General features: G+C 40.1%; 3 protein-coding genes and 1 pseudogene across 3 annotated transcripts in view; 1 reads left to right on the forward strand and 3 right to left on the reverse strand.

The window, feature by feature from the left end:
- Nucleotides 1–11,922, reverse strand: part of LOC137019433 (NACHT, LRR and PYD domains-containing protein 3-like) — a 75,030-nt gene extending 63,108 nt beyond the window's left edge. Inside the window, exon 1 of the mRNA XM_067384893.1 lies at nucleotides 11,810–11,922. The gene's annotated coding sequence lies outside the window, so the exon portion shown is untranslated. The remainder of the gene's footprint in view (nucleotides 1–11,809) is intronic.
- Nucleotides 1–11,925, reverse strand: part of LOC137019435 (NACHT, LRR and PYD domains-containing protein 3-like) — a 32,973-nt pseudogene extending 21,048 nt beyond the window's left edge.
- Nucleotides 11,926–16,928: 5,003 nt separating this feature from the next.
- On the forward strand, nucleotides 16,929–18,363 carry LOC137019446 (fatty acid-binding protein, brain-like). Its single transcript, XM_067384906.1, has 4 exons — nucleotides 16,929–17,001; nucleotides 17,175–17,347; nucleotides 17,532–17,633; nucleotides 18,313–18,363. The coding sequence occupies exons 1-4, from the start codon at nucleotides 16,929–16,931 to the stop codon at nucleotides 18,361–18,363; spliced, it is 399 nt and encodes a 132-aa protein (XP_067241007.1).
- A 1,365-nt stretch (nucleotides 18,364–19,728) lies between these two features.
- Nucleotides 19,729–26,233, reverse strand: rpf2 (ribosome production factor 2 homolog). The gene is made up of 10 exons (XM_067384902.1): nucleotides 26,157–26,233; nucleotides 25,713–25,845; nucleotides 25,594–25,631; nucleotides 23,121–23,160; nucleotides 22,953–23,034; nucleotides 22,791–22,867; nucleotides 22,615–22,714; nucleotides 21,550–21,652; nucleotides 21,332–21,476; nucleotides 19,729–20,095 (listed from the first exon to the last, which is right to left on the reverse strand). The coding sequence occupies exons 1-10, from the start codon at nucleotides 26,177–26,179 to the stop codon at nucleotides 19,913–19,915; spliced, it is 924 nt and encodes a 307-aa protein (XP_067241003.1). The 5' UTR covers nucleotides 26,180–26,233; the 3' UTR covers nucleotides 19,729–19,912.
- Nucleotides 26,234–26,385: the final 152 nt, after the last annotated feature.

A 26,385-nucleotide genomic window follows, 5' to 3' on the forward strand; every position in this document is an offset into this window, starting at 1 on the left:
ATCCCGTGTGTCTTATTTAGTGTTTGTCTGTCTTATTATCATCTCTGATTTCACTCTTTGTCTGAGGACAAGAGTTTCAGCAACACTAGTGTATATTGTTACCGCTGTTTGTGCGTCCTATGTAGTGTTTGATTTAGTGTTTGTTTGTTGTCTCTTTGTCTGAGGACAAGAGTTCCACAACACTATACATATACACAATAAAAGACACGATTATATATATATATATATATATATATATATATATATATATATATATATATATATATATATATATATATATATATATAAAATGGCGGAAGGCAAACGGTTCAGGAAGTGTGCGTCTCCCTGCACTCGGTTCATTCCTGACGGGGACACACAGTTTGCCTGGGGGTTGAGCACGCGCAGGCAGCTCTCGAGGGAGCTGTCTGCGTGCACTGTGAAAAGCTCACCCTTAGAGTGTTGAGATCTCGCCGGGCACTCTTTGATAAGAAAGAGGGTGCCTCGGTCGGTGTTCCCCGCGGATCGGGTCACCCGGAGCGGGGGCTGAGACGGGCTCCGCCCTATCTCTCCCTTTAGCTGCCAGACCCAATGTCTCTCCTGCCGCGGTGGAAGCACGCCCAGCGGTTTCTTCCCCTCAGGGAGAGACATCGGTGCTTCATCTATCTTCATCTGAGGATGTTGATGTGATGAGCGTCGACGCAGGGGAAGAGGGACCGCCATCCTCTTCCCCCGCACATGAGGAGCTCTTAGGGGTAGTGACCAGAGCTGTAGCCAAATTAAATATCAGCTGGCCGGAAGCAGAGCGGGGAGACTTAAAACAGAAAAGCAAGCTTGATGACCGCTTTCTCCCCGCGCATTCACTACCCCAACGTCGGTGCTTACCGTTCTTCCCGGATCTACACACCGAGGTGTCTAGATCCTGGAATAGACCAGTACAACATTGAGTGTTCAGCCCCCAGACTTCGGTCTACAGTAACATCGTGGGGCTGAAACAGCATGGTTATGCGGCGATGCCCCGGGTTGAAGAGACGCTCGCGGGCTATCTCTCGCCTGAGTCGGCATCGTCCCTGAAAGCACCGACGCTGCCCACCAAGCCCCTTAAAACTACATCTAACTTGGTGGGCAAAGCTTATGCGGCGGCAGGTCAGGCAGCAGCGTGTCTCCATACCATGGCGCTGCTGCAGGCTTACCAAGCCGACCTGCTGGGGGAAATTGATACCAGCGGGGAGGCCACATTTGAGTGCATCCAGGAACTGCGCACGGCGACAGACCTGGCTCTCTGTGCCACTAAGGAGACGGCCAAAGAGGTGGGCCGTTCTATGGCAGCCCTGGTGGCCACGGAGAGGCACTTGTGGCTGAACCTATCTGACATAAGGGACAGAGACACAGCTGCCCTTATGGATGCGCCGCTGTCTCCTGCGGGCCTCTTCGAGAGGTTCCAGGAGACCAGGAAACAATCTGCGGCGTTTCAGAGGTTCTTCCCCTGCCGGTCTAAAGTCCCCGCCGAGACTGTTGAACGGGAGCAGTCTCGGCCCGCAACGAGCTCCTCAGCGCACCACAGAGCGCAACAGAAAATAAGTGTGGCCGCCCGTGCTCCCCCACGTACATTCTGGGGACAGGGGCGAGCCGCACAACAGAAGCCTTCCCACTGCAAGACGGACCTGCGGGCCGTCATTGTGGCGCGGAAGGCTTCTAAAAAGCGGTCCTGATATCTGTGGGTCAGGACCCAGGAGGGCGGCCCCCGTCTGGAGGAAGCCTGGTGTTAACACATCTGACACCCGCTTCCCTCCAGCGCCCTCCGGGGACCTCGCCATATCTATCATCCAGTGTGCGTCAGGTCCCCGCCGACCTTCCGAGGAAGGACAGTTGTCACTTGATTCGGCTGACCTCTGCCGGCGTGCCGTTTCAGAGCGCCGAGCCAAGTGCTCAAAAAACACCAGAGACCAGTCTCGAGAGGCTGGTTCCCTTAGTAGATTTTCTAGAAGAATGGAAAACTCTACCGAATATATCAAATTGGGTGCTGCTCATGATAGAAAAAGGTTACAAAATACAGTTCGGGTCTCGCCCGCCCAGATTCAACGGGGTCCTTCCCACAGTGGTGACCCCCGAGCAGTCTCTGGTTATGGAACAGGAAGTCATGACACTTTTGCAGAAAGGAGCTATAGAAAGGGTTCCTCCTCCCAGCAAGCTGTCAGGCTTTTACAGCCGTTACTTCATAGTTCCAAAGAAGGATGGAGGACTTCGTCCTATCATAGATTTACGTGTGCTAAATCGGTCTGTACAAAAACTAAAATTCAAGATGCTTACACTCAAACAGATCATTCCCCAAATCAGGTCCGAGGACTGGTTTGTGACGATAGACTTGAAAGATGCATACTTTCATGTGTCCATCCATCCTTCTCACTGGAAGTTCCTCAGGTTTGCTTTCGGGGGCGAAGCTTACCAATACAAGGTTCTTCCGTTTGGCCTATCATTATCACCCCGCACATTCACGAAGTGCGTGGATGCAGCCCTGGCTCCCTTGAGACTCCAGGGCATTCGCATACTGAATTACATCGACGATTGGTTGATTCTAGCTCGCTCAGAGCAACAAGCAGTTCAACATCGAGATGTTGTTCTGTCTCACATGAAAAGGCTTGGGCTGAGGCTTAATGCCAAGAAGAGTGTACTGATACCGGCTCAGACCACCAATTATCTAGGTGTTATGTGGGACTCCACAACAATGCAGGCACGTCTGACTCCTGCCCGTGTGAGCTCTGTTCTGTCAACCGTAAAAGGGGTGAAGTTAGGCCAGTCTCTCACTGTGAAACAGTTTCAGAAACTGTTGGGTCTAATGGCAGCTGCGTCCAACATAATTCCCTTTGGCCTCCTGCACATGAGACCCCTACAGTGGTGGCTCAGGACCAGGGGGTTTTCCCCGAGGGGGAACCCTTTTCGAATGATCAAAGTCACACGGCGATGCCTTCGTGCTCTAACCGTGTGGAAAGACCCCTGGTTCCTGTCCCAGGGTCCCGCGTTGGGAGCCTCTGGTCGTCGCGCAATGCTTACGACAGACGCTTCATGAACGGTCGCTCAGCCCAAGGTCTTTGGGAAGACCATCATCTTTCCTGGCATATAAATCGGCTGGAGATGATGGCGGTGTTTCTAGCACTAAAACACTTTCTCCCAGACCTGAGAGACCACCATGTCCTGGTCCACACAGACAATATGTCAGTGGTCTCTTATATAAATCATATGGGGGGTCTACGGTCTCGCCAACTAAATTACTTGGCCCGTCGGATCCTCCTGTGGTCTCAGGGGAAGCTGCTTTTGTTGAAGGCAGCTTATATCCCCGGGAGTCAGAATGTGGGGGCAGACGCCCTGTCGAGGCAGGGGCCGAGGCCCGGGGAGTGGAGACTCCATCCAGAAGTGGTGGATCTCATTTGGAAAAACTTTGGTCAGGCACAAGTAGACCTGTTTGCTTCGGGAGAGTCAACCCAGTGTCCGCTCTGGTACTCCCTCACGCATCCAGCACCCCTGGGTCTGGATGCCATGGTACAGACGTGGCCGAAGCTACGTCTGTATGCTTTTCCCCCGTTCGCTCTGCTCCCACGAGTCCTGGAGAAAGTACGCCAGGAAGGGGTCAGCCTAATACTGGTGGCCCCGTACTGGCCGACCCGAATATGGTTCTCGGACTTGGTGTCCATGATAGAGGGCTCTCCAATGGAGCTTCCCTTAAGGCCAGATCTTCTATCTCAGGCGGGCGGCACGATAATACATCCCCGTCCAGAACTATGGAAACGGTGGGCCTGGCCTCTGAGGGGGCCAGGTTCATAGAGGCTGGTCTCTCAACTGAGGTTGTTGAGACCATACTTAGCTCCAGGGCTCCCTCCACGAGGAAGCTTTATTCCTACAAATGGAATCTATTCTCTACTTGGTGTAGACAACATGAAATAGACCCTGTTCATGCTCTTATAAGCTCTGTGCTATGCTTTCTCCAAGAAAAATTCTCGGAAGGCCTATCTTACTCAACCTTGAAGGTTTATGTTGCGGCTATATCAGCCTACCATGTTGGGGGGGATTCCTCGGTGGGTCGAGACCCCCTCGTGTCACGCTTCCTCCGTGGTACACTGAGGTTGAGGCCTCCAGTGTGCACAAGGACCCCGGCTTGGGACTTATCAGTGGTTCTACAAGGGTTAGCCGAGGCTCCCTTTGAACCACTGGAGGAGGTGTCTATAAAGTTTCTAACTTTAAAGACTATATTTTTGCTTGCTATTACTTCTCTGAGAAGAATTGGAGATCTTCAGGCCCTTTCAGTGGCCCCCTCGTATCTGGAGTTCGCTCCTGGAATGGTGAGAGCATTTCTTCATGCTAGACCGGGCTATGTGCCAAAGGTCCCCACCAATGTCCCGGGTCCTATTGTGCTTCAAGCCTTCCATCCTCCTCCATTTACATCCTCGGATCAGGAAAAACTGAATCTGCTCTGCCCAGTTAGGGCTTTGGATGCATACGTCCACAGAGCTGCCCTGTGGCGGAAAACAGAGCAACTGTTTGTCTGTTACGGCTCCCCTAATAAAGGCGGACCGGCGTCCAAGCAGAGAATGAGTAAGTGGGTGGTCGAGGCCATCTCACTAGCATACAAAGCGTCCGGACAGGCCTCTCCATTTAATGTCCGTGCTCATTCCACAAGGGGTATGGCAGCGTCAAGAGCTTTGATGTCTGGCGTCCCTATGAGTGACGTTTGTGACGCAGCTGGATGGTCAAGCCAGCATACATTTATCAGATATTCTAACCTTGATGTGGGCTCCACTCCGGGCTCCTCCGTACTTTCGAGCTAACATGAACAAGCACTTGAAGTACGGCACAGTTGGGATTGCGTTCCCAATGCGTTTCACGCAGCGTCGATAGTTCCCACGAAAGGGAACGTCTCGGGTTACAGATGTAACCCTGGTTCCCTGAGTAAGGGAACGAGACGCTGCGTCTCTTGCCGTACCCCTGCATGCTTGCGAGTGCTTGCTTCAGATTTACCACAGAAGCTAGTGTTCTCTGCATCCGGGCATGCTTTATAGTTTCCTGGTCCGTGACGTCACCCGTCTCTGACGTCTCGTTACACGATTGGTTGGATACAGGAGTGCTTCAATGACGATATCACACAGAAGGTTCCCAATGCGTTTCACGCAGCGTCTCGTTCCCTTACTCAGGGAACCAGGGTTACATCTGTAACCCGAGACGTTTTCATGATACTTTACTGTTTCATAATATGATATTAAGCTGTTCTGAAAACACTATCATGAGCACCATGTGTGCTGCACATGCATACTATACTTATTTTTAATCACACTAAGAAATCTGTCCAATCGTTTATAAATTATTACATTCCTGGATTAACAAATTAATCTGTAATTTTGTGTCTCACCTGGGGTCAGAGGTCACTGCTCCATCACTGAATACCGGAGGCAGAAACATTGATCCGTCACTCTTCATAGACACACAGCTGGGTTCTGGAGATGAAGATCTCTTGTTCTCCATAATGAGAAACTGACTTCAGACCTGCATATTGAAACACAGAGAACAAATCACACATAATGTTTGAACTATTCCAGTAATTCCAGTGAAAACAAATCTTAATTCTACACAAACAGTGACATTCTGGAGAATTTAATGCTTCAGACTTTGTAGCTTCAGTTTCTGGAGGATCATTTTCTTATGATGTCCATAAAGTAATGGTTTACTGACTGTGGAAGAACCAGATCTGAACCCACTGAACCACTCTGACATGAACTGGATCAGTGATCCAGACCCCATTAACCAACGTCACTGTCTGACCTCACTGGCTGTTTCCATCCAAAGTTTCAAATTTAACTTCTGCACAAATTTGGAATATTGCATAAAACATTTACGAATAAAGCAGCGTTTCCATCCAGTGAGTCGAAGAGAGCAAAATCCTCACTTCCTGATAAACACTAAATATCTCTAAGAAAAATGGAAGTAGCTGCAGTATAGTCCACTGTAAAAAATAACTTTCTTATATACACTGCGTTCCAAATTATTATGCAATTGACATAATAACAACTAATATTGTGTGAAACTGAATGGAGATTATCAAATTATCATAAGATTTGTGAGTGATTAGAGCACAGCAGAACTCGGTCAGATAAAGGCTTATTAATGAAAGTTCCTATCAAAAAAATGTATTGTATTAAAAGGGCAGCTATTAAAAAAGCCAGTGTTGAGCAGCAAACAGGTATTTGAAGCTGCTGGTGTCTCTGGAGTCTTGAGAACTTCACCATGCTGGCTGGCAGTTGTGCGTAAAGATGCATTTTAGACACCACTAACCAAATCTAACAAAGAGAAACATTTACAGTGGGTTTAGAAATACATTTTCAAACAGTTTTACTGCTGTGGTGTTTTTTTTGCAGAATGGGATAGTGCATAGTGCATTGTACAAATAGTGCAGTGTACTATGCACTATCCTCGTTTTTATACCATAGCTGAAAAGGGCCAGTTATGAACTCCACATATCTTGCAAAAGTCATTTAAATACCCTCCATCTCACTTCCCAGTATTCCAGCCCAAATCATCACCCACCAGCTCCTTGCTGACGTCACAGTCTTGTTGGAACGTGGTGGCATTCACCAACCATCCAGAAATCCATCCATTTAGACCATCCATTGTAGTACGGCATTAGTCAGTGAATAAAACTATTTAAAAATGAGTCTTCATGTATTTCTAAACCCACTGTAAATGTTTCTCTTTGTGAGGTTTAGTTTGGAGTGGCTGAAATGCATCTTTACGCACAACTGCCAGCCAGCATGGAGAGCTTCTTGAGACTCCAGAGACACCAGCAGCTTAAAATACCTGTTTGCTGCTCAACACTGGCTTTTTTTATAGCCGCTCTTTTAATACAATTAATGTTTTTGACAGGAACTTTCCTCAATAAGCCTTTATCTGACCGAGTTCTGCTGTGCTCTAAATCACTCACAAATCTTATGATAATTTGATAATCTCCATTCAGTTTCACACAGTATTAGTTGTTTTCATGCCTTTTGCACAACATTGCACCATTTCATGCTTTTCATCTTCAGAAAAATCTTTCTTCCTCCCCATATTGCATGAGAACTGTGACTTGCTTAATAATGTGGAACAACCTCTAAGTAGGATTTCCATAGATCTGGCGAATTATTTTGTCTGAGATTGATACCAGTTACCCAGCTAACACACGACGTAACAGTTACGTAATGTATTCGTACTTTTTGGTAATGTCATGACTTACTAACTGACAACGTAACTACGACGTCGCATGCCAGTAATTTCATTACCTTCAGATTACCATCTCACAACGTTGTCAGTACGTTCTCCTAACGTTATAAGATTACCAAGAACGTTCCAGATACGTCCTCTATTCGTGATATATTGGTAATTCCATGACTTACTAGTAACGTAACTACAACGTTGTATGCCCGTAATAATATTACCATCAAATTACCATATCACAACGTCGTCAGTACGTTCTCCAAACGTTACAAGATTACCAAGGACGTTCCAGATACGTCCTCTATTCGTAATATAATGGTCATTCCATGACTTACTGGCAACGTAGCAGCAACGTCATGTGCTCGTAATTTCATTACCATCATTTACACATTCTTTATATGTTATTATTACCAGAATTTGCAATATAAAACGTGTAATTAAATGTCAGACACAAGACTGAAATGTCCCCTTAAGAAAAAAAATGTTTCTTTTCACCAAATCAGAGTATGGATGACTGCTTTTTATATATAGTGACGTGACATACAGCGCGCGCCTCCACAAATGTAGTGCGCGCGTGCCCACAGTATGTTAATAAGAGTGTAAAGTTAATTTTTCTGAGAGAAGAATTTATTTTTCCGAGGTGACAACGAATAAATGGCTTTTATAAAAATGTATAAAGTTAACTTTGGAAAGACGCAAAACCTTTTTTTATTGTTATGTTTACGTTAGTGCAGGTGGCCGTTAGAGTTGCCATGGCAACCGGGAAAACATTCAAGCTGCTGGAGAGGACAGCGTCGACGTTTCTCCGTGTTTCTCGTCAGTTTTATAGCAATAAAGTTCAACAACTGCGTCAGATTGGTTAAGTAACATTACCCACAGTCTACTTTAAGTACTTTTGTTAATATTTTTACCTTTGTGATTTCCTTGATCGTCTGAAATATATGTTAGCAAAATGTTACGTTAGCATAGCATATGTTTTTAATGATACTGAGAGCAAAACGTCTTGAATGCTTTTATTTTATGTTTCGTTGTAGGCTATATGTTTTTATTTATAGTTTGAGTGTATTTCATTATTTTTATTTGGAGTTTTGTTCATGTTCTGTGTGTTTTTCAAAATAAATGAATTGAATTCATTTCGAGTCTGCATTCATCGTTCACAGCTGTTGGAATAGCCTTTACATTAGTTTGGGCAAATGAGGACATAAATTAGGTTAAACTACTGCATGTCCGCCCATAGAAAAATAAATAAATATAAGAATTACCAACTGATGACCAACACACAACTATTGATACACAACGTTGCCACGACGTCGCAGTTACTAACTGGCAACGTCACAAAGTTACGTTGTGGCGACGTATAGGCACCTTTCACTTTTCCGGTTGCCACGACGTAACTAGTTACGTCGCCACGACGAAAGTTTGGTCACCAAATTACGTTGCAGTTACGTAACAGTCACGTATTTTGGTTAGCTGGGTATCTAAAAACACATGGATAAATAAACGAACAAACATTTTCTTAGAAAAACTAAAATCTGAATGTTTATTGTACAGAAATCTTACTGATTTGTCTCTTGCATAATAATTTGGAACGCAGTGTAATAAATAACTTGCGCCTCAGAGCGTGCAAACATAATAATAAACACTGTCATGTTCTCTTGCATTCAGATTCCTGGTGTTTGTGAACAAAATCGTCTGAGGCGCTTCTGGGAGGGAATTATACCGAATCATTTTAACGACAGACTTTATGATAGAGGGACATGGTTTGCAGATCTTCACACACTGGATGAGAAGCACCACATTTAAAATAAAACAACATTTCAGAAACCTCCATTATAATGCATTATAACTGCTCCACATCCTTGATAATGTAGGCTACATAAAGACTGTAGACTGTACATTTTAATATTAGTGATAATAGTAGCCTATTAAGTTTATATTTTCTTTTAAGCTTAATTTATGACTTTCTGTATATTACTATTTTTTAGATATATAGAGATCACGGTTATCCAATGATTCTGAATACAAAACAGACAATCAAACAAAATGTTCTATTTAATGTAATAAATGAGTCGATTTATAAATGTATAAATGTTATGATGCATATTTAAATATTTATAAAACAATAATTTTATAATTATTTAAATGAATTCATTTTGTAAAAAAAATCATTTGAAATGAATAGGGGTGTGACGAGACAGGTATCTCATGAGACGAGACGAGACGAGACTCGAGATTGAGTTCACGAGACAAGATTTTTACACACTATTTTTAAGCAATCCTCAATGGCATATACATGATTAGAAAAAATATTCTGCAGGTGTATTTGAAATGTTTTAACTAATCTTATAATGAATGTCATTTCAGTTCTACTTTCTGAGTATGAATTATCATATGCAGTAAAAGACAACAATACTCAAGCACTGTAAAAGGTTTTGCCACAAACTCAACTGACTGACTTCTCTTCTGTATGATTTCAGTCTCTTCAGATCTTACTGTACATGATTTATGAGCTTCTACAATGTTTGACCTCCTAACTGAACTCCTTTCCACAAACTGATCATAGAAATAAAACAGTATAAATAAAAATGGTAACACTTTACAATAAGGTTTCATTTATTAACATTAATCAACATCTACTAACAATGAGCAATAGATTTGCTACAGTATTTATTAATCTTTGTTTATGTTAGTTAATAAAAATAGTCATTCATTGTTAGTTCATGATAGTTCACAGTGCATTAACTAATGTTAACAAATGAAACCTTATTGTTTGTGCTTAATAAGATTAAGAGAAAACTGTTATTCATTTTTATGGTAACACTTTACGATAAGTGCAACCATAATCGCACTCTCTCAATATTCAAAGTGCAAATAAAACCAACATTTTTCTTTGATACAGAGCTAAGAGATGGTTACAACTACACTGCCCAGCCTAAAATAGCTTTCATATTGGGAGATATTTGCATGCATCAGGGAGCCGCTTTCAAAATGCGGGGTATTGAAATCGCGTTTGAATGCGCGCTCGCGTTTACTTTCACTTTCAGCGATCGCGCATAACTCTGTGAATATGGAGCGGCGGTGACCGTTATCCAACTGAATTAAATGTTTTTTATTTAAATACAAAGCAAAACGACAGTGGAGGCGTAATGTAAACGTAGCGGTGGCATATTCTTTCCTAATCATCCTAACACTCTGTCATGGCAATATCACAAGACTACTTTTCGCCTTGACAAGAAATCTCGTCACATTTTAGTCTCGCGAGATCTCGTGACACGAGATAAATAAACTTGTTACATTCAGAGTTTTTGATAGAATTTCATCATATACATTTTAACAGTCACTGGTCGCCACCTACAGGCTTAACATTGCATAACATTAGTTTCAAAGGTCATTTACTCATTTTGATTGCAGTTGCTGCAACATCTCTGTTTATATCCGGACTATAATTTTTTTGTGTATGTTTGTAACAGAAGTAATAGCAATACTGTCAGCTGAAAACACTGTTTGTGAAGCTGTTTCAGACATATAGCTTACATGAGCGCTGTGCTCTCTGGATCAGTGGCAGCGTTAAAGCAGGTTTAAATTATATTCCAGCATGATCGTAACTTTAAAGGTTTAACAGACAGCAGAATCTTTGTAATATATGAATAAGATCATGTGTGTGGTTGAATGGAGATTGCAATATTTAAATAATTAATTGTGCATATATGGACCTGTAGCCTATATTTGTATATCATATTTGTACTAAACCTCTAAAGTTACCCGGGACATGAGGGTGTCAGACAGTTCGATTACTTACATTGGGTGTTGTAAATGGGAATTCATTCAGTAAAAGTGTTTCCATCATAGTTTATGCACGTTTTTTCATATAGCATTTATCAGATTCAGTTGAACACATACATTTTTTATGCACATTTTTAGAATTTATGTGCATCTTGGCGTTTCCATCCATCCATTGTGTATTTATCCATAAGCACTAGTAAACAAGTTACAGTATTAAATTTTTCAAATGTTTAATAGTTGTTCTCCCTGTAGTTTCAGTGTATTCATGTGGGAAACAGGTGTCAGTACTTTGGATATTATATTATATCAATCCCTGCATCCCAATGTGCATACTATCCACCCTACCCGCCCTAAATACTGAAAATTATTAACGTTACTAATGTTATCAATTACTAATAGGATGGAAAGGTTGCATATTGAGACGCAGGCTCTCAGTCTAAAATATATAAATTCTAATGAGTCCAGCAATAATTCTAGAGATATTATACTCTAAACAGCTTCTCAAATAAACATTTCTGGCCTGGAAATAAACTTCAGGAGGCTTACAGACTTTAGGTTTATGTCACAACTAATATGAGAAAATAAACAAGGCCGGTGCAGAGACACTTGAATCCGAAAAGTAAGACTGATTAGCCCTAAATAACTGATAGTTGATCAGTCTGGTCTTAAATTAGCGGTTGTTTAAGAAACTGGCCTCTGAAGATGAACTTGACACTTTACATAATAACTCCATATATTGAGCTTCAAATTTAGCATAGCACGCAGAAAACAATAATGTGACATGATATCAGAAGCAGATAGATAAACTTACCGTAATGTGATATTTACGACAGATTTCACATTCTTAAGGATCAAGTCTTTACTTTCGGTTTGGTTTGGACACACAGGCGTTTCCTCAGAATGCAGAACGCGCATGCGCAGGAGGCCTCACAACAACAAATTAACCTTCTTCTTCTTTTAGTTTTCTGTCGGGTTTCAGTCTATCGTTAAGTGTGTTTAGCGCCACCTACTGTACTGGAGTGTGTGACATAATGACTTCCTAAATCTCTAATTACATTCTACTGGTTAGTGCAGAAACTTCATTAAAGCCTTATAGCTGCTTATTCCCTATTTCTGTTCAATTCTTTACACTTCCTTCCATTTTGTTGTAATTTCTTTCAATTCAATGGTCTAAATTAAAGGTTTAGCAATAATTTTTTACATTTACATACCTTACATTTATCTTTATTTGTAAATTCACACTTTAATATGTGAATAATGTTATCAGAAACTAAACACATTTAGCGTCATCAGGCTTTTGTTTGGGTTTAATGGATAACATTCAGGTTTATGGCTGCTGTAAATGTACCCACCACAAGATGGCGCTGTTTTGCGACACTTGATGCTTTGGAACATAGACTGTAAAAAATGTACTTTTCCCGAAACATTTAGAGCAGGAGTGTCCAAAACTGCTTCTGGAGGGCCACTGTCCTGCAAAGTTTAGCTCCAACCCCAATTACACACTCCTGAAACAGCTAATCAAGGTCTATATGTACATTTAACTTTCCCGGCCTCTTATTGCTACCTGTCCCAACATTTTTGGAATGTGTAGCTCTCATGAAATCCAAAATGAGCCAATATTTGGCAAGACATTTCAAAATGTCTCACTTTCAACATTTGATATGTTATCTATATTTTATTGTGAATAAAATATAAGTTTATGAGATTTGTAAATTATTGCATTCCTTTTTATTCACAATTTGTATAGTGTCCCAACATTTTTGTAATCGGGTTTGTATTCTATTGTACAATAGTAATATATCTCTGTCACACAAACCCGCTTTTGATTTAAAGGTGCCCTAGAATGGAAAATTGAATTTACCTTGGCATAGTTGAATATCAAGAGTTCAGTACATGGAAATGACATACAGTGAGTCTCAAACTCCATTGTTTCCTCCTTCTTATATAAATCTCATTTGTTTAAAAGACCCTCGAAGAACAGGTGACTCTCAACATAACACAGACTGTTACGTAACTATCGGGATCATTAATATGTACACTCCCAATATTTGCATATGCCAGCTCATGTTCAAGGCATTAGACAAGGGCAGCCAGTATTAACGTCTGGATCTGTGCACAGCTGAATCATCAGACTAGGTAAGCAAGCAAGAACAATAGTGAAAAATGGCAGATGGAGCAATAATAACTGACATGATCCATGATAACATGATATTTTTAGTGATATTTGTAAATTGTCTTTCTAAATGTTTAGTTAACATGTTGCTAATGTACTGTTAAATGTGGTTACAGTTACCATAGTTTCTTACTGTATTCACGGAGACAAGAGCCGTCGCTGTTTTCATTTTTAAACACTTGCAGTCTGTATAATTCATAAACACAACTTCATTCTTTATAAATCTCTCCAACAGTGTGTAATGTTAGCTTTAGCCACGGAGCACTATCAAACTCATTCAGAATCAAATGTAAACATCCATATAAATACTGTACTTATGCAATTAGACATGCTGCATGACAAACACTTTGTAAAGATCCATTTTGAGGGTTATATTAGCTGTGTGAACTTTGTCTATGATGTTTAAGGCAAGCACGAGCTCCGGGGGCAGGGAGCACGAGGATTTAAAGGGGCCGCAGCCTGAATCGGCGCATATTTAATGATGCCCCAAAATAGGCAGTTAAAAAAATGAATTAAAAAAATCTATGGGGTATTTTGAGCTGAAACTTCACAGACACATTCAGGAGACACCTTAGACTTATATTACATCTTGTGAAAACACGATCTACGGCACCTTTAATATTGCAAAAGGAACAAATTCTATCTAATTCTGTGTTATACTGTATTCAAATTCCATATTTTCATCACTGGATTCAGTGATTCTGTCTGCATTTTTTTATATTGTGAAATCATTTGGCCATAAATATCATGACAAGTAACTCCTAAGATACTAAGGTCCAGATGATGTTTGTCTTTAATCGAAGGTTTCTGTGAGGGTCAGTTTGAGGGTCAGAGGTCAGGTTAACACAAGACAGAAAAGTAATGATAGTCTATGAGATGATCTGATGATAGAGTGTGTGTAACATCTCTGACATCGCATGCGTTGTGGTGCTCTCATGAACGTGTGTTGGAGATTAATATTTTGTAATTAAAGTGGTAAATTATGTTTTTTGTACAAACAAAGCACTTGCGTCACTTCAAAACTGAGGTTAAATCACTGGAGTCACATGGAGTACTGTAATGATGTTTTTACTTCCTTACTGGGGCTTGAAAGTGGTAGTTGCATAGGCTGTCAATGGAGGAACAGAATTCTCTCAAATTTCATCAAAAATACCTTCTTTGTGTTCCAAAGATGAACAAAAGTTTTACGGGTGTGGAACGAATGAGGGTGAGTAATTAATGACAGAACATTCATTTTTGGGTGAACTAACCCTTTAAAAGCAAATATTGTGCAAATATCCCCTCTGTTCCTCTGCTTACTTGAGGACCACATCCAGGACTAACACGCTGCAGTCAAAGCTTATCTTATGAGTGAGTTCCTGGACTATGCTCTCCAGCTAACTGGGTCTGTGGAAGAGTTTCATTAATCAGAAAAGATGTAAAGGATTAGTTCACTTTCAAAAAAAATTTCCCTGATAATTTACTCACCCCCATGTCATCCGAGATGTTCATGTCTTTCTTTCTTCAGTTGAAAAGAAATTAAGGTTTTTGATGAAAACATTCCAGGATTATTCTCCTTATAGTGGACTTCACTGGCCTCCAGACGATTGAAGGTCAAAATTACAGTTTCAGTGCAGCTTCAAAGAGCTTTAAATGATACCAGATGAGGAATAAGAGTCTCATTTTCTAAAAAATTCAACTGTATATGCTTTATATAAACAAATGATCGCCTTGAACGTACTTCTGCCCAAACCGCATTTCTGTATTCTTCAAAAGGCTTACGCTGTATGTCCTACACCTTCCCTATTCAACTTATGGAACGAATGCAGCGACAGTTTCGTTTTTTTCCATAAATTGAATAGGGAAGGTGTAGGACATCCAGCGTAAGCTTTTTGAAGAATACAGAAGTGTGGTTTTGGTGGAAGCATTTCATTGTGTTTTCCCTTGTTCGGTTTGCCTGTGTTCTGGATATCTTTGTTTGGATTGCCCATCTGTGTTTGACCATTTGCCTGTTTTTGGACTTGATTGTGGATTATTCCTTTTAATAAATACTGCATTTGCATCCTGAACCTTCGTGTCTCCATGCGGTTCGTTACAATTTCAATGCTTTTGCATTCTTTGACAAAACACTTACATTCCTCCAAGAAAATGTGCAGTCACTTGCAAAACCACTGTGATATTTTCATATGAAAATAATATGAGGTGGGGGGAACACTGTTTTTCAAGTGCTTTTGTAACCAAATGCAAAGTTTCTTGTGGGAATGCAACACTTTTTACAGAGCCCTGGAGCTTGCAGACTTTGCCCTCCGTGCCCACCATTACACCAAGCAAGCGGCCCGTGTCATCGGCCACTATGGTGGCCATGGTTTCCATGGAGTGATATCTATGGCTTAACTTTTTGGGGTTTAAAGAGAAGGAAAAAGCATTTCTCCTTGATGTCACGGTTTTGCCTTTCAGACTATTTTTACCGCTGTTGAGACGGTGTTTCAGAAGAAGTCAGCAGTATTTGAGCGATACATCCCCCACCGTGGTCAATGTCCTTCATCCCCCTCTTCTGACCCTGTAACCGGCCCTAGCTGGAGAGAGGGTCAGAAGGTCAGTGTGGCTGCCCGTACCCCGCCTCAGAGGAGTGGGGGTTTGAAGCAGCAACCTCACAAGAAAGCATTGCTGTGGGAACTAGGGGTGCTGACGACTTGATGATACGACTTTTAAATGTTTTTCAGGACCTTTATTCATAAAGTTACTCTACTACATTTTTATATGTTGTCGAAAATAGTTTTATGACTTTGAGAAATGAAAATAGGCTATTTCACTGGTTGAGGACCATCATGTCTCAGAACTCATTTGACACTTATTCATGTTCAAAACTAAATATAGAGGTCTTGATTAAAGCATTCATCAGCATTAGGGGCCACAGAAAGTGTTTTTCCATTACAATATGCTACTTTTCCAATGTTTTTTTCTATGTGAATGCGCTAGACGGATGTGTTTAACCATTGCGCTCCTATCTTGCGTCTTTTGTAGCATCTCGCACATGACACAGCGCTCTAAAAATGTAGCGCTCAAGATAAAAAAACGCATCTCAAAAATCAAGTTCTGGGGCACTGCAATATGACCGAAAGGGCACTTTACTATTTAAGATTAATGGGGCAGAGGCTCAAGATTAATTCTTGCATGTCTCTGTACTCATAATGAACTGTGATGTGATGTTGAATGAGTTTATGTTTTAGTCATAATTTTTTTGTGTGCAATGATAAAAAACTTTGTAAATGTATGTATCTAAAATAAATGATTGCATCTGCTTACAAAAAATGCCACAGAGATGGCCAGCTCAGAAATAGTTACGCATCATGTCATTCAAACATAAAAACATTTTACAGAGCTGTTTATTAAATGTTATATTCTACTATACACATATGGACTACTGAAAGTGTTACCTTTTTATTTCTTATTCCGGATGCAATCAAGATGATAATCTAGTTTAGTTAGAAGGTAATCTATGAATAAAATACTAATCTGTGACATTATTAACATTTTAATATTTGCTCAAATGCAAAATCCCAGACCACTTATTGGATTTGACTATGGAAATTACAGTGTCACTTCTCGCCATGTACAAATCACAGATTCAGTAAATAAAATCTATCCAATCGGCACAAACTTCCCCTAAAGCCCCGCCTCCCTGACAGAATTAATTAGCCGTCCACAGACAGTTAGGAGACAGTGAACTCTGTGACTGTACAAGAACCACTGTGTGTTTGATCTTTAAACTCTCAACATGGTTGATGCATTTTGTGCAACTTGGACACTGGTTGACAGCCAGAACCTTGATGAATACATGAAAGCACTGGGTAAGTTATTTTTTTGCAGAAAGACAGAATTCCTCGTAACATATTTGCATGTGTGAGGTGCAGTAGTGCATATAGTGTTTGTCAAATTTCTGTGATATTTATAGGCTATAATAATAACACTTTTGTTCTGTCTGTAATAGCTTCAGATTTTTTTGGTATATTGGTTCCTACAGGTATTGATTCTGCCATTAGGCAAATGGGCAAAGATGCCAAACCCACAATTGTCATCAGTCATGAAGGTGACACAGTTGTCTTGAAGACGCTGGGCTCCGTCATAAAAACTGAGATTTCTTTCAAACTGGGAGAGGAGTTTGATGAAACCACAGCAGATAACAGACAAGCAAAGGTTTGTGTTTATTCATTTACTGAGTCTACAGCATATCTGACATCAGTTTAATGAAGTAATGTAAGGTACTTTGGCAGGTTAGGTCTCGTTTTCACTGCATGAATTTGATCATACATGACAATTTGTGTGTATATCATGATAAAACTTCTAAAAAACAGACTCACATATTTTCATCTCATTTCAGTCCATTGTAACCTTGGAAGGAGAAAGTCTTGTTCACATTCAGAGGTGGGACGACAAGGAGACAAAGATTGTTAGAGAAATCAAGGATGGTAAAATGATTACTGTAAGCAGCATTATTATTATATTTTATTTATACACCGATCAGGCATAACATTATGACAGGAAGTGAATAACACTGATCATCTCTTCATCACAGCACCTGTTAGTGGGTGGATATATTAGGCAGCAAGTGAACATTTTGTTCTCAAAGTTGATGTTAGAAGCAGGAAAAATGGGCAAGCGTAAGGATTTGAGCGAGTTTGACAAGGACCAAATTGTGAAGGTTAGACAAATGGATCAGAGCATCTCCAAAACTGCAGCTCTTGTGGGGTGTTCCCAGTCTGCAGTGGTCAGTAACAGTAGGAAGGAACAGTGGTGCACCGGTGACAGGATCATGGGCGGCCAAGGCTCACTGAAGGCTGGCCCGTGTGGTCCGATCCAACAGAAGAGCTCCTGTAGCTCAAATTGCTCAAGAATTTAATGCTGGTTCTGATAGAAAGGTGTCAGAATACATCAGTTTGTTACGTATGGAGCTGCATAGCCACAGTTCAGTCAGGGTGCCCATGCTGACCCCTGTCCACCACCGAAAGAGCCAACATCGACGGGTCAGGGGTGTTTTGGCAGCAAAAAGGGACCAACACAATATTAGGAAGGTGGTTAAATGTTATGCCTGATCAGTGTATGATATACATATATGACATTTTATGTTCCTAAATTTCCTCTCCTGATCTTGCTGTTTCCAGACCTTGACCTTTGAGGGCGTTCAGTCTGTCCGCACATATGAAAAGGCATAATGTCAAACTGATGATGTTTCACTGTTACTTTGGCGCTGTGGCTGTGATTTATCTGAATGTTGCAGAATGTCTCTGAGGCCTGCCTTTCTGTCAAACTGAATGAAATAAACACTTGATCAAAACTAATTCTGGATTCTTCTGTCTTATGCTGTTGAGGTTTCCATCATCCTAATTTTTGTTATTCAGTCAAGACCATATAGCATTATATGTATGCTACACACACACAATTTCTGAAACATAATTCAGAAATGCAACCTTCGATATTAAACTACAGTAGTCAGCATTTGAAGTGGATCAAAAAAGTTAATCAAAGTTGTCTGAAGAAGAAGGTTTTAGGACAACTTTGAAGAATTTTTTGATCCACTTCAAATGTTGACTACTATATTTTAAAACTACATCAAACTACATTAGATTAAAACAAACTGTATACATTTAAACAAAAATAGAGACATGAATATTTAAATTATTTTCTGTCATTTCTGAACAATCCCCAGTTTGCTTGAATTTTTCTTAACTCAAGATTATATTGCTCTTTTATAAATGACATCACTTCCATGCAGTGCTAATAAATGCACATAATTCAAATCAAAGTAATCAGTCTATGTGATATTCATGTTTTTCCTTTCACTGATAATATTTCTACACAGCAGCTGTTCTGATGTTTCACATCATTTATCATCATCCATCAGTGTCAGTTTACACTTTCTGATTTAGTGCCATAAACTCATGAAACTTTAGAAAGCAAACAAATATTTATTGAATTTTTGCTCTATAACTGTATGGTACTGTACAGACCTTTGTTTACATGTAGTTTCATTACACATAATCCAGTCTGATTAATGTTAATATACATTAATATCAAAGTCACTCAATATTAATGTGGTTCACTGCATTGAAACTTTCCATTCACAAAACTAATGTAATGGAAATGATGTATGGAAGAAAACTATATTTCAATGATTTCAAACATTTGCATTCCCCCAAGAAACTCTGCAGTCACTTGCAAAACCAGTGTGATATTTTCATACGAAAATAAAACTCTTGCTCAGCGCTTTTTTGAGCAAATGCAAAGTTTCTCATGGGAATGTTTTGTGACTAGGTGATGGAAAAATTTATATTTCAAAGCTTTTGAATGTGTCGTGCTTCACATCGGACCTCAGAGTTACAGTCCACACACACACACACACACACACACACACACACACACACACACACACACACACACACACACACACACACACACACACACACACACACACACACACACACACACACACACACACACACACACACACACACACACACACACACACACACACACACACACACACACACACACACACACACACACACACACACACGATCTGGAGAAATCTGTTTATTGCATCACATTTCCATTATATTTCCTGTTGAAGCGGCAGCTGGTCATGTGATTGTGTTTGTGCGGGATGATGGACCGTCTGACGCAGACTGATGCTACACAAACACGGTCTGTAGAGAAAGTCTGAAGCGTCTGAAGTCTCGTATCAAACACAGTCCTGTCAGTGTGTCAGACGTCACTCTCTGTTCGGGGTGTTTTGGGTGACGCGCTCTCTGCCGGCTCCTCTCCTCTCCTCTTCCTCAGGCCCTTCATCTTGCGTGTCTGTAGTTTGTTCAGGTCCTGCTTCTGCATGTGTAAGCGGCCAAACCTGGTGCCGAAGGCATCATGGGAAATGTTCTTCTTCTTCTTGGGCTGCAGGTGAAATGGAGGTGAAGCACATGATTATCACAGGAGAAACATCTGGAGCTCGTACTGTACTCAGATCAGCACTAATACAGACACATATCTGATTAACTTCTGGATTCTGTTTTAATTCTGGATTCTATCTCAACAGTTAATTTAAATTTTAGTAATCCAAAAAAAAAAAAAAAAAAAAAAAAATTAATTAACTGAAATCATGAAACTTGCATAATTTAACATTTAATTTAATTTTATGTTAATAATGATATTAGTCATCAAAAGCATGTCTAATCAATTTATTAATTTTTTTAATATGAAATGTTTTTTTTTTTTTTTTCAAGAATGCTGTGTGTCCGTTTCAATTTAAGTTCTAGATTTAGGATTTAATACAAATTTATTATCAAAAATTGTAATTACATGAAGCCATAAAACAGTAACAATTTAATATTTTAAAATGCAATCAAATTAAAATTGAACAATTCCTTATATTTTTAGTCAAACAAAGTGCTGCACAGATGTTTACTGTTAAAATTAAAAATTTTACTTGAAAAACAAAGTTTATTTTATTATTATTACTTTTGAGAAATACAATCTTCTGTATAATTTGAAGTGTACAGCCCTACTTTTGATTTATTAATCCAAAATGTGCACATTTCATCACATTCTGTTATACTGTATTCAAAATTCCATATTTTTATGATTATTTTAGGATTCAGTGATTTTGCATTTTAAATATTGTGAAAATGATATGACCATAAATTTCATAAGTGACTCATAAGGACTTGTGTCTTTTCTAGTTAAAACGCCTCATAAATGGTCCAGATCATTGTCATTGTTTTTAACCAAAAGATGTGCACAGGTTTGTGTGAGGGTCAGTTTGGGGGTCAGAGGTCGGGTGGGACACAAGACAGAAAAGCAGTGCTCATCTATGAGGTGATCTGATGATAGTGTGTGTGTGTAGGCATGTTTTTGTGTATAATGTGTATAATGACATGGGTATGACAGAGGTATTACAAGGAGAGGGTGATTTATGAGGACATTACCCATGTCTCCACTTTTCAAAAGGCTTATAAATCATACAGAATGAGTTTTTGTGAGAAAGTAAACGTGTTTCCTGTGATGTTTAGGTTTATGGGTAGGGTTGGTGTAGGGGGAGAGAAAATACGGTTTGTACAGTATAAAAACCATTACGCCTATGGAAAGTCCCCACAATTCACAAAAACAAACGTGTGTGTGTGTGTGTTGTACCTTCACTCCTTTGGGCTTTTTGTGAGCGGTTCTGTACAGGTCGTCTGAGGCCATGTGACTTCTCCTCATCACAAAGTCAAAGGAAGGTCCCATTTCCTCCAGCTCGATCCGGGGCGTCCGGCAGCCGGACTTCTTCAGCAACACTCTGTAAAAACACTGATATGAAGCGTGTGTTTGGTTGGTGCGCTGCAGTGATCCGCAGGCGTCGTGTGTTTCACCTGTAGCTGCGCATGTAGATCTTTCCCTCCAGCGCCGTGAAGTGAAGCACGTGCTCCAGTCCGGCCAGACGCACCGCAGACACACGGGGTCCACAGAAGAAATCTGACACACAGAGAGAGAGAGAGGACGGTTACGACACACTTCACTCTCCTCAACAACACACGTGAAACTTCTGTCATTAATGTCGTTAAAAACCCAAGAACTTAGATTCCAAACAATACTTGTAATTAGATTATATTACGTTTTTAAACCCAAAATGAGTTTCTGTCATTAATTACTCTCCCTCATGTTGTTCCACACCTGTAAGACCTTCGTTCATCTTCAGAACACAAATTAAGATATTTTTGATGAAATCTGAGAACTATATGACTCAATATCTATAAATCAACACTTTCAAGGTCCAGAAAGGAACTAAAGACATTGTTAAAACGGTCATGTGACTGCAGTGGTTCAACCTTCATGTTATGAAGAGACGAGAATACTTTTTGTACTCAAAAATAATGACTTTATTCAACAATCTCTTCTCTTTTGTGTCATTCTCATACGTTGTTTACGTCCAGCTTCATCACCAGAACGCCGACTCATTATTGGCCGGCTCCTGCGTCAGCATCACATGCATGCATCGTGCTGATCACGTGATCAGCTTTGGCCAATACTGAGCCGGCATTTGGACGTAAACACGTAAGCTCTGCAATGTAAAAGGAACTTTTTAGAATGAAAAGTTAAAAATTGTCTCTTCATAACATCAAGGTTGAACCACTGCAGTCACGTGACTTTTTCTGGAACCTGAATGTGGTACTTTCATTACAATGAAGGATAAAAAAAAAAAACATCTCAGATTTCATCAAAAATATCTTATTTTGTGCTCTGAAGATGAACAAAGGTCTTGAGGTCCACGGGTGTGGAGTAATTAATGACAGAAATGCCATTATTAGGTAAACTAACCATTTAAGTTAACTTTAAGATTAAAAATCCCTCCAGCGCTACTAAATCTGGCGCCACCATCTGTTGATCTTAGTGTCATGATGCTGCTGGATCTATAGTGTGTTTGGAGGGGGAATCACCTGTCAGCACGTTCTTCAAGCGCTGATGCTCACGGTCCGTGTCGAACAGCTCTCCAGCAAACACCAGCATGGGTTTGGTGCCCACAGGACACGTGTCATTCTGCACATGGGACACAAACGCTCAGTTTAGAGTCAGATTAGAGTCACACGGCGCTCGCATCACCACTGCTGCTCACCTTCACGTCTTTCAGAGACACAAACTTCTCGATGCCCAGCTCAAACATGTCCAGCACGTGGAAGTCAAACATGCGTCCTGTGAAGGACACAAGCAAACATCAACACAAACACTTCCTTTAATGAAGAAAACTGACATCTCAGGTTTAACTGAAGCCACGCACCAAATATGAGGTTGTTGGGTCTCTTCTTGTTGTGTGAGCCGAACAGAAACAGGGAACAGTCTGATTTCTTGGAGAAGAATTCCTGAAGGAAAGCAAACATATGAATGTTACGTGCGAAAGCTTCGATACGAGACACACTTCGGTCACACGAGTGAATCATGAGCTCACCAGAGCCGTGGAGTCCTCGAAGGGCCGCACCATGTTCTTCCTGTCGAGACAACATCATCATCAGACTTATGCTTTTTCAGATATGACCAGTGGTGTAGTCTACGTGATACGCAGGTATACGCCGTATACCCACTAGGAAAGGTTAAGGATTTCCGTATACCCACTTAAAAAGCACGAGGATACGTAACCATCCAATAAATCACAATAAGATTTGTGGTTTGTTGCTTTTGACATGAAACAAAGTCTCATATTTCAAATTCTGCCCATTTTACTACGCAATAAAAAAACAAATACCGTTTTGGCGCTCTTTAATATGTCGTGACCGCTGTATCGCCTCATCAGTTCAACAGACGTGGCAGCGTGAAGCACACGTGAACTGGTTCTCTCTTCCGCTTTAATACCAGTTACAGCGCGAAATAAACATGAATAAACTTCTGAAGGTATGATAAAAGATACAGAACAACTTAATGAAATCCATATCATGTTTAGTGTATTCGAGTAATCAGTGTTTCAACCGCGGAAAAACGTTACAGCTTGTAAACAATGTTACGTAATGTCACATTTAGGCTAACATTACCTCAGAACAAACTTATTCAGTGACCATAAACTCATTAGTCAGCTAGAAAAATGAACTCTAGAGAGGAGCATTTAGCTAAATATATGCACCATATTACATTATAATTTTTAATATTCTTAAAAAGCATATATAGCCTAATGCATGTTTGAATAAATCTGTCAAGTTGACAGCCACCATTTAAATGTTTTATATTTCAAAAAACGAAATGGAGTAGAAATTAATTTAAAGTAAGCTATTATAACTTTATTATTACAAAAAAAAATCCTTAAGTGTAGTTTAAGTTTGTATGCAAATCAGTTAATTTTAACCTTCAATATTAATGTAGTAACGGATTTCCATGTATATTTTACAGCATTAGTTGAGATATTTTGGAAATTTGCCATATACTGACCTGATATACAGTATAGCCTATCCAAAATAACTGATATTGAATCCAATTTCAAGTTAGTGAATTGAAATGCATAACTATGATGACAGACTGGCAGGAAATGGTGCAAAACAGTCCAAACAGGGTGATATTGTGACATACTGATAATCCTCATCTTTCCATTATTGTTACACTCTAAAAATGCTGGGTTAAAAGCAAGTTGGGTTGAGAATGGACAAACCCAACGATTGGGTTGTTTTAACCCAGCACTTGGGTTGTTTGCCCAACGTGCTGGGCAGTTTTATTTAACTCAACTATTGTTTAAAAATGACTGTGGCTGGCCAAAATGAACCCAAAATTGGTTGGAAATTAAAAATCAGACAATTACTAGAGGCAACAATAATAATCAAAAGGTGATCATTTAATAATAAACTATTTAATAAATGTTTGTTTAATTATTATATTTTAAATAATTTCTTATATTCCCAACATATTTTGGGTCCATTTTAAGCAAGCATTAAAGCAATTTTTACACAATAGTTGGGTTAAATAAAAACTACCCAGCATTTAACCCAATCGCTGAGTTTGTCCATTTTCAACCCAACTTGGGTTGTTTTTAATCCAGCATTTTGTAATAATAGTTGCAACTTTAACTCTTAAATGTGCATTGAAACTTGCCAGCTGATAAAACTCATGATTCAGAGACCATATTCATATACCATCTAAGACTAAATGTAGATCTTAACTGGCTGAGTTAGATGGTGATTGACATTGGAAATATGTCATGCCAATAAAGTAAATTGAATTTGAATTTTGGGGATTGACACTAAACAGTAGAAAATCAGTCCAGAGCTGTTAATGTCATTGGCTGTTAAAGTCTTATGTTGATTATAATAAATTGACATGTTGATAACACACACATAGTCTTTCAAAATGCCCTCAATTTCATGTAGCCTAGATCAGATACATACTATATGCATTAGCGGGTGTGGTGGTGTATGAGGTTGTGAAAATCACAGTATACTCACTACAAAAAACTAGACTACACCACTGGATATGACCTTTAATGTAGCTGATTGTGACTGTAAAAGCTCTGCAGAGTTTAAAAATGCAGAAAAAATTACTTTTTGTCTCCTAAAAGAAGTTATTCTGAGTCATCAGTAATTCAGTCTCACTTCCTGCTGAAACTGTTAGTCTGTAACTAATTTGCATAATGTCAGTCTCTGGTTTCCATTTGCTGAACAGCTTTGCCCCGCCCTCAAAGACAAGGTAATGGGAGTATGGTTGGAGAACAATCATAACAGACTGGGTCATCTGACCAATCAGAGCAGAGCAGCTCTCAGAAAGGCGGGGTTTAGAGAGACCGAATCCTTGATCGAAGCGTTTCAGACACTGAGAGAAAAGAGCTGATGCTGCAGTGAATAAAGTGTTTTTAAGCTTATATATCAATGTAAACTTGTTCTAGGAGACTCCAAAACAACATTAGGAACTATTAAAATTGCACTTTAATACACTGAAACTCTACTTACTTCTTGTACAGCACAGCATTGGGTTTCTTCAGCGCGTACTGAAAACAACAGACAGACCAGATGAGAAACATTCATCCATCTGATGATGGAGGAGGAAGATCTGATCTTAACTGACTCACCACGTCCTTCAGAGCCTGAGAGAGAGTCTCGCTGGTGTTTCCTCCTTTAATGATCATGCTGTTCTTCAGGTTCTCGATCAGTTTGGGCTCTCGGCTCTGCAGGAAGCGTTTGGAGCGCCTCGTCTTGGGCTTACTGAGGAACAATCCACACAAACTCACTGTCACGTGTGTCTAGTGTTTATATGTTTATTGGGTCTTTCCATTGACTTCTGTTTTTCTACGGTTTCTCTCTCAACCATCCATCCACAAACACACATCCACATAATGTATATCCATATGAAACCGTGAGAAAACATTCAACTGCTGAAGCACTGCGGTCCGATATTAGTTTCACGTGTCTCCAGCGAAAGGTCCAACCAATACTGATCTCACACTAACAGCGACTAAACAAGAGGTTAAATAAAGCGACAACAGTAAATGTGAAGTGTTGATAAAATTACTTACACGATCCCGTCTGAATGTGTCATGGTTAAAACTCTGTCTGCAGTGATGGGAACACGTGAAACTGGGAAGCCAGCAGCCAAACAATACTAACTTCCGGTGAAGCAGGAAGTTTCATAATACAGGTCTCTATTATGCTTTTCATTAATGGCTCTGATCTTCATATCAAACAAAGCGTCATTTATTGGTCTTTTCAGGTTGAAATAACTCCGATACGTTGGCTTATCTTATC

Source organism: Chanodichthys erythropterus, chromosome 4 (genome assembly GCF_024489055.1).
Source record: "Chanodichthys erythropterus isolate Z2021 chromosome 4, ASM2448905v1, whole genome shotgun sequence".
NCBI classification, from domain to species: Eukaryota; Metazoa; Chordata; class Actinopteri; order Cypriniformes; family Xenocyprididae; genus Chanodichthys; species Chanodichthys erythropterus.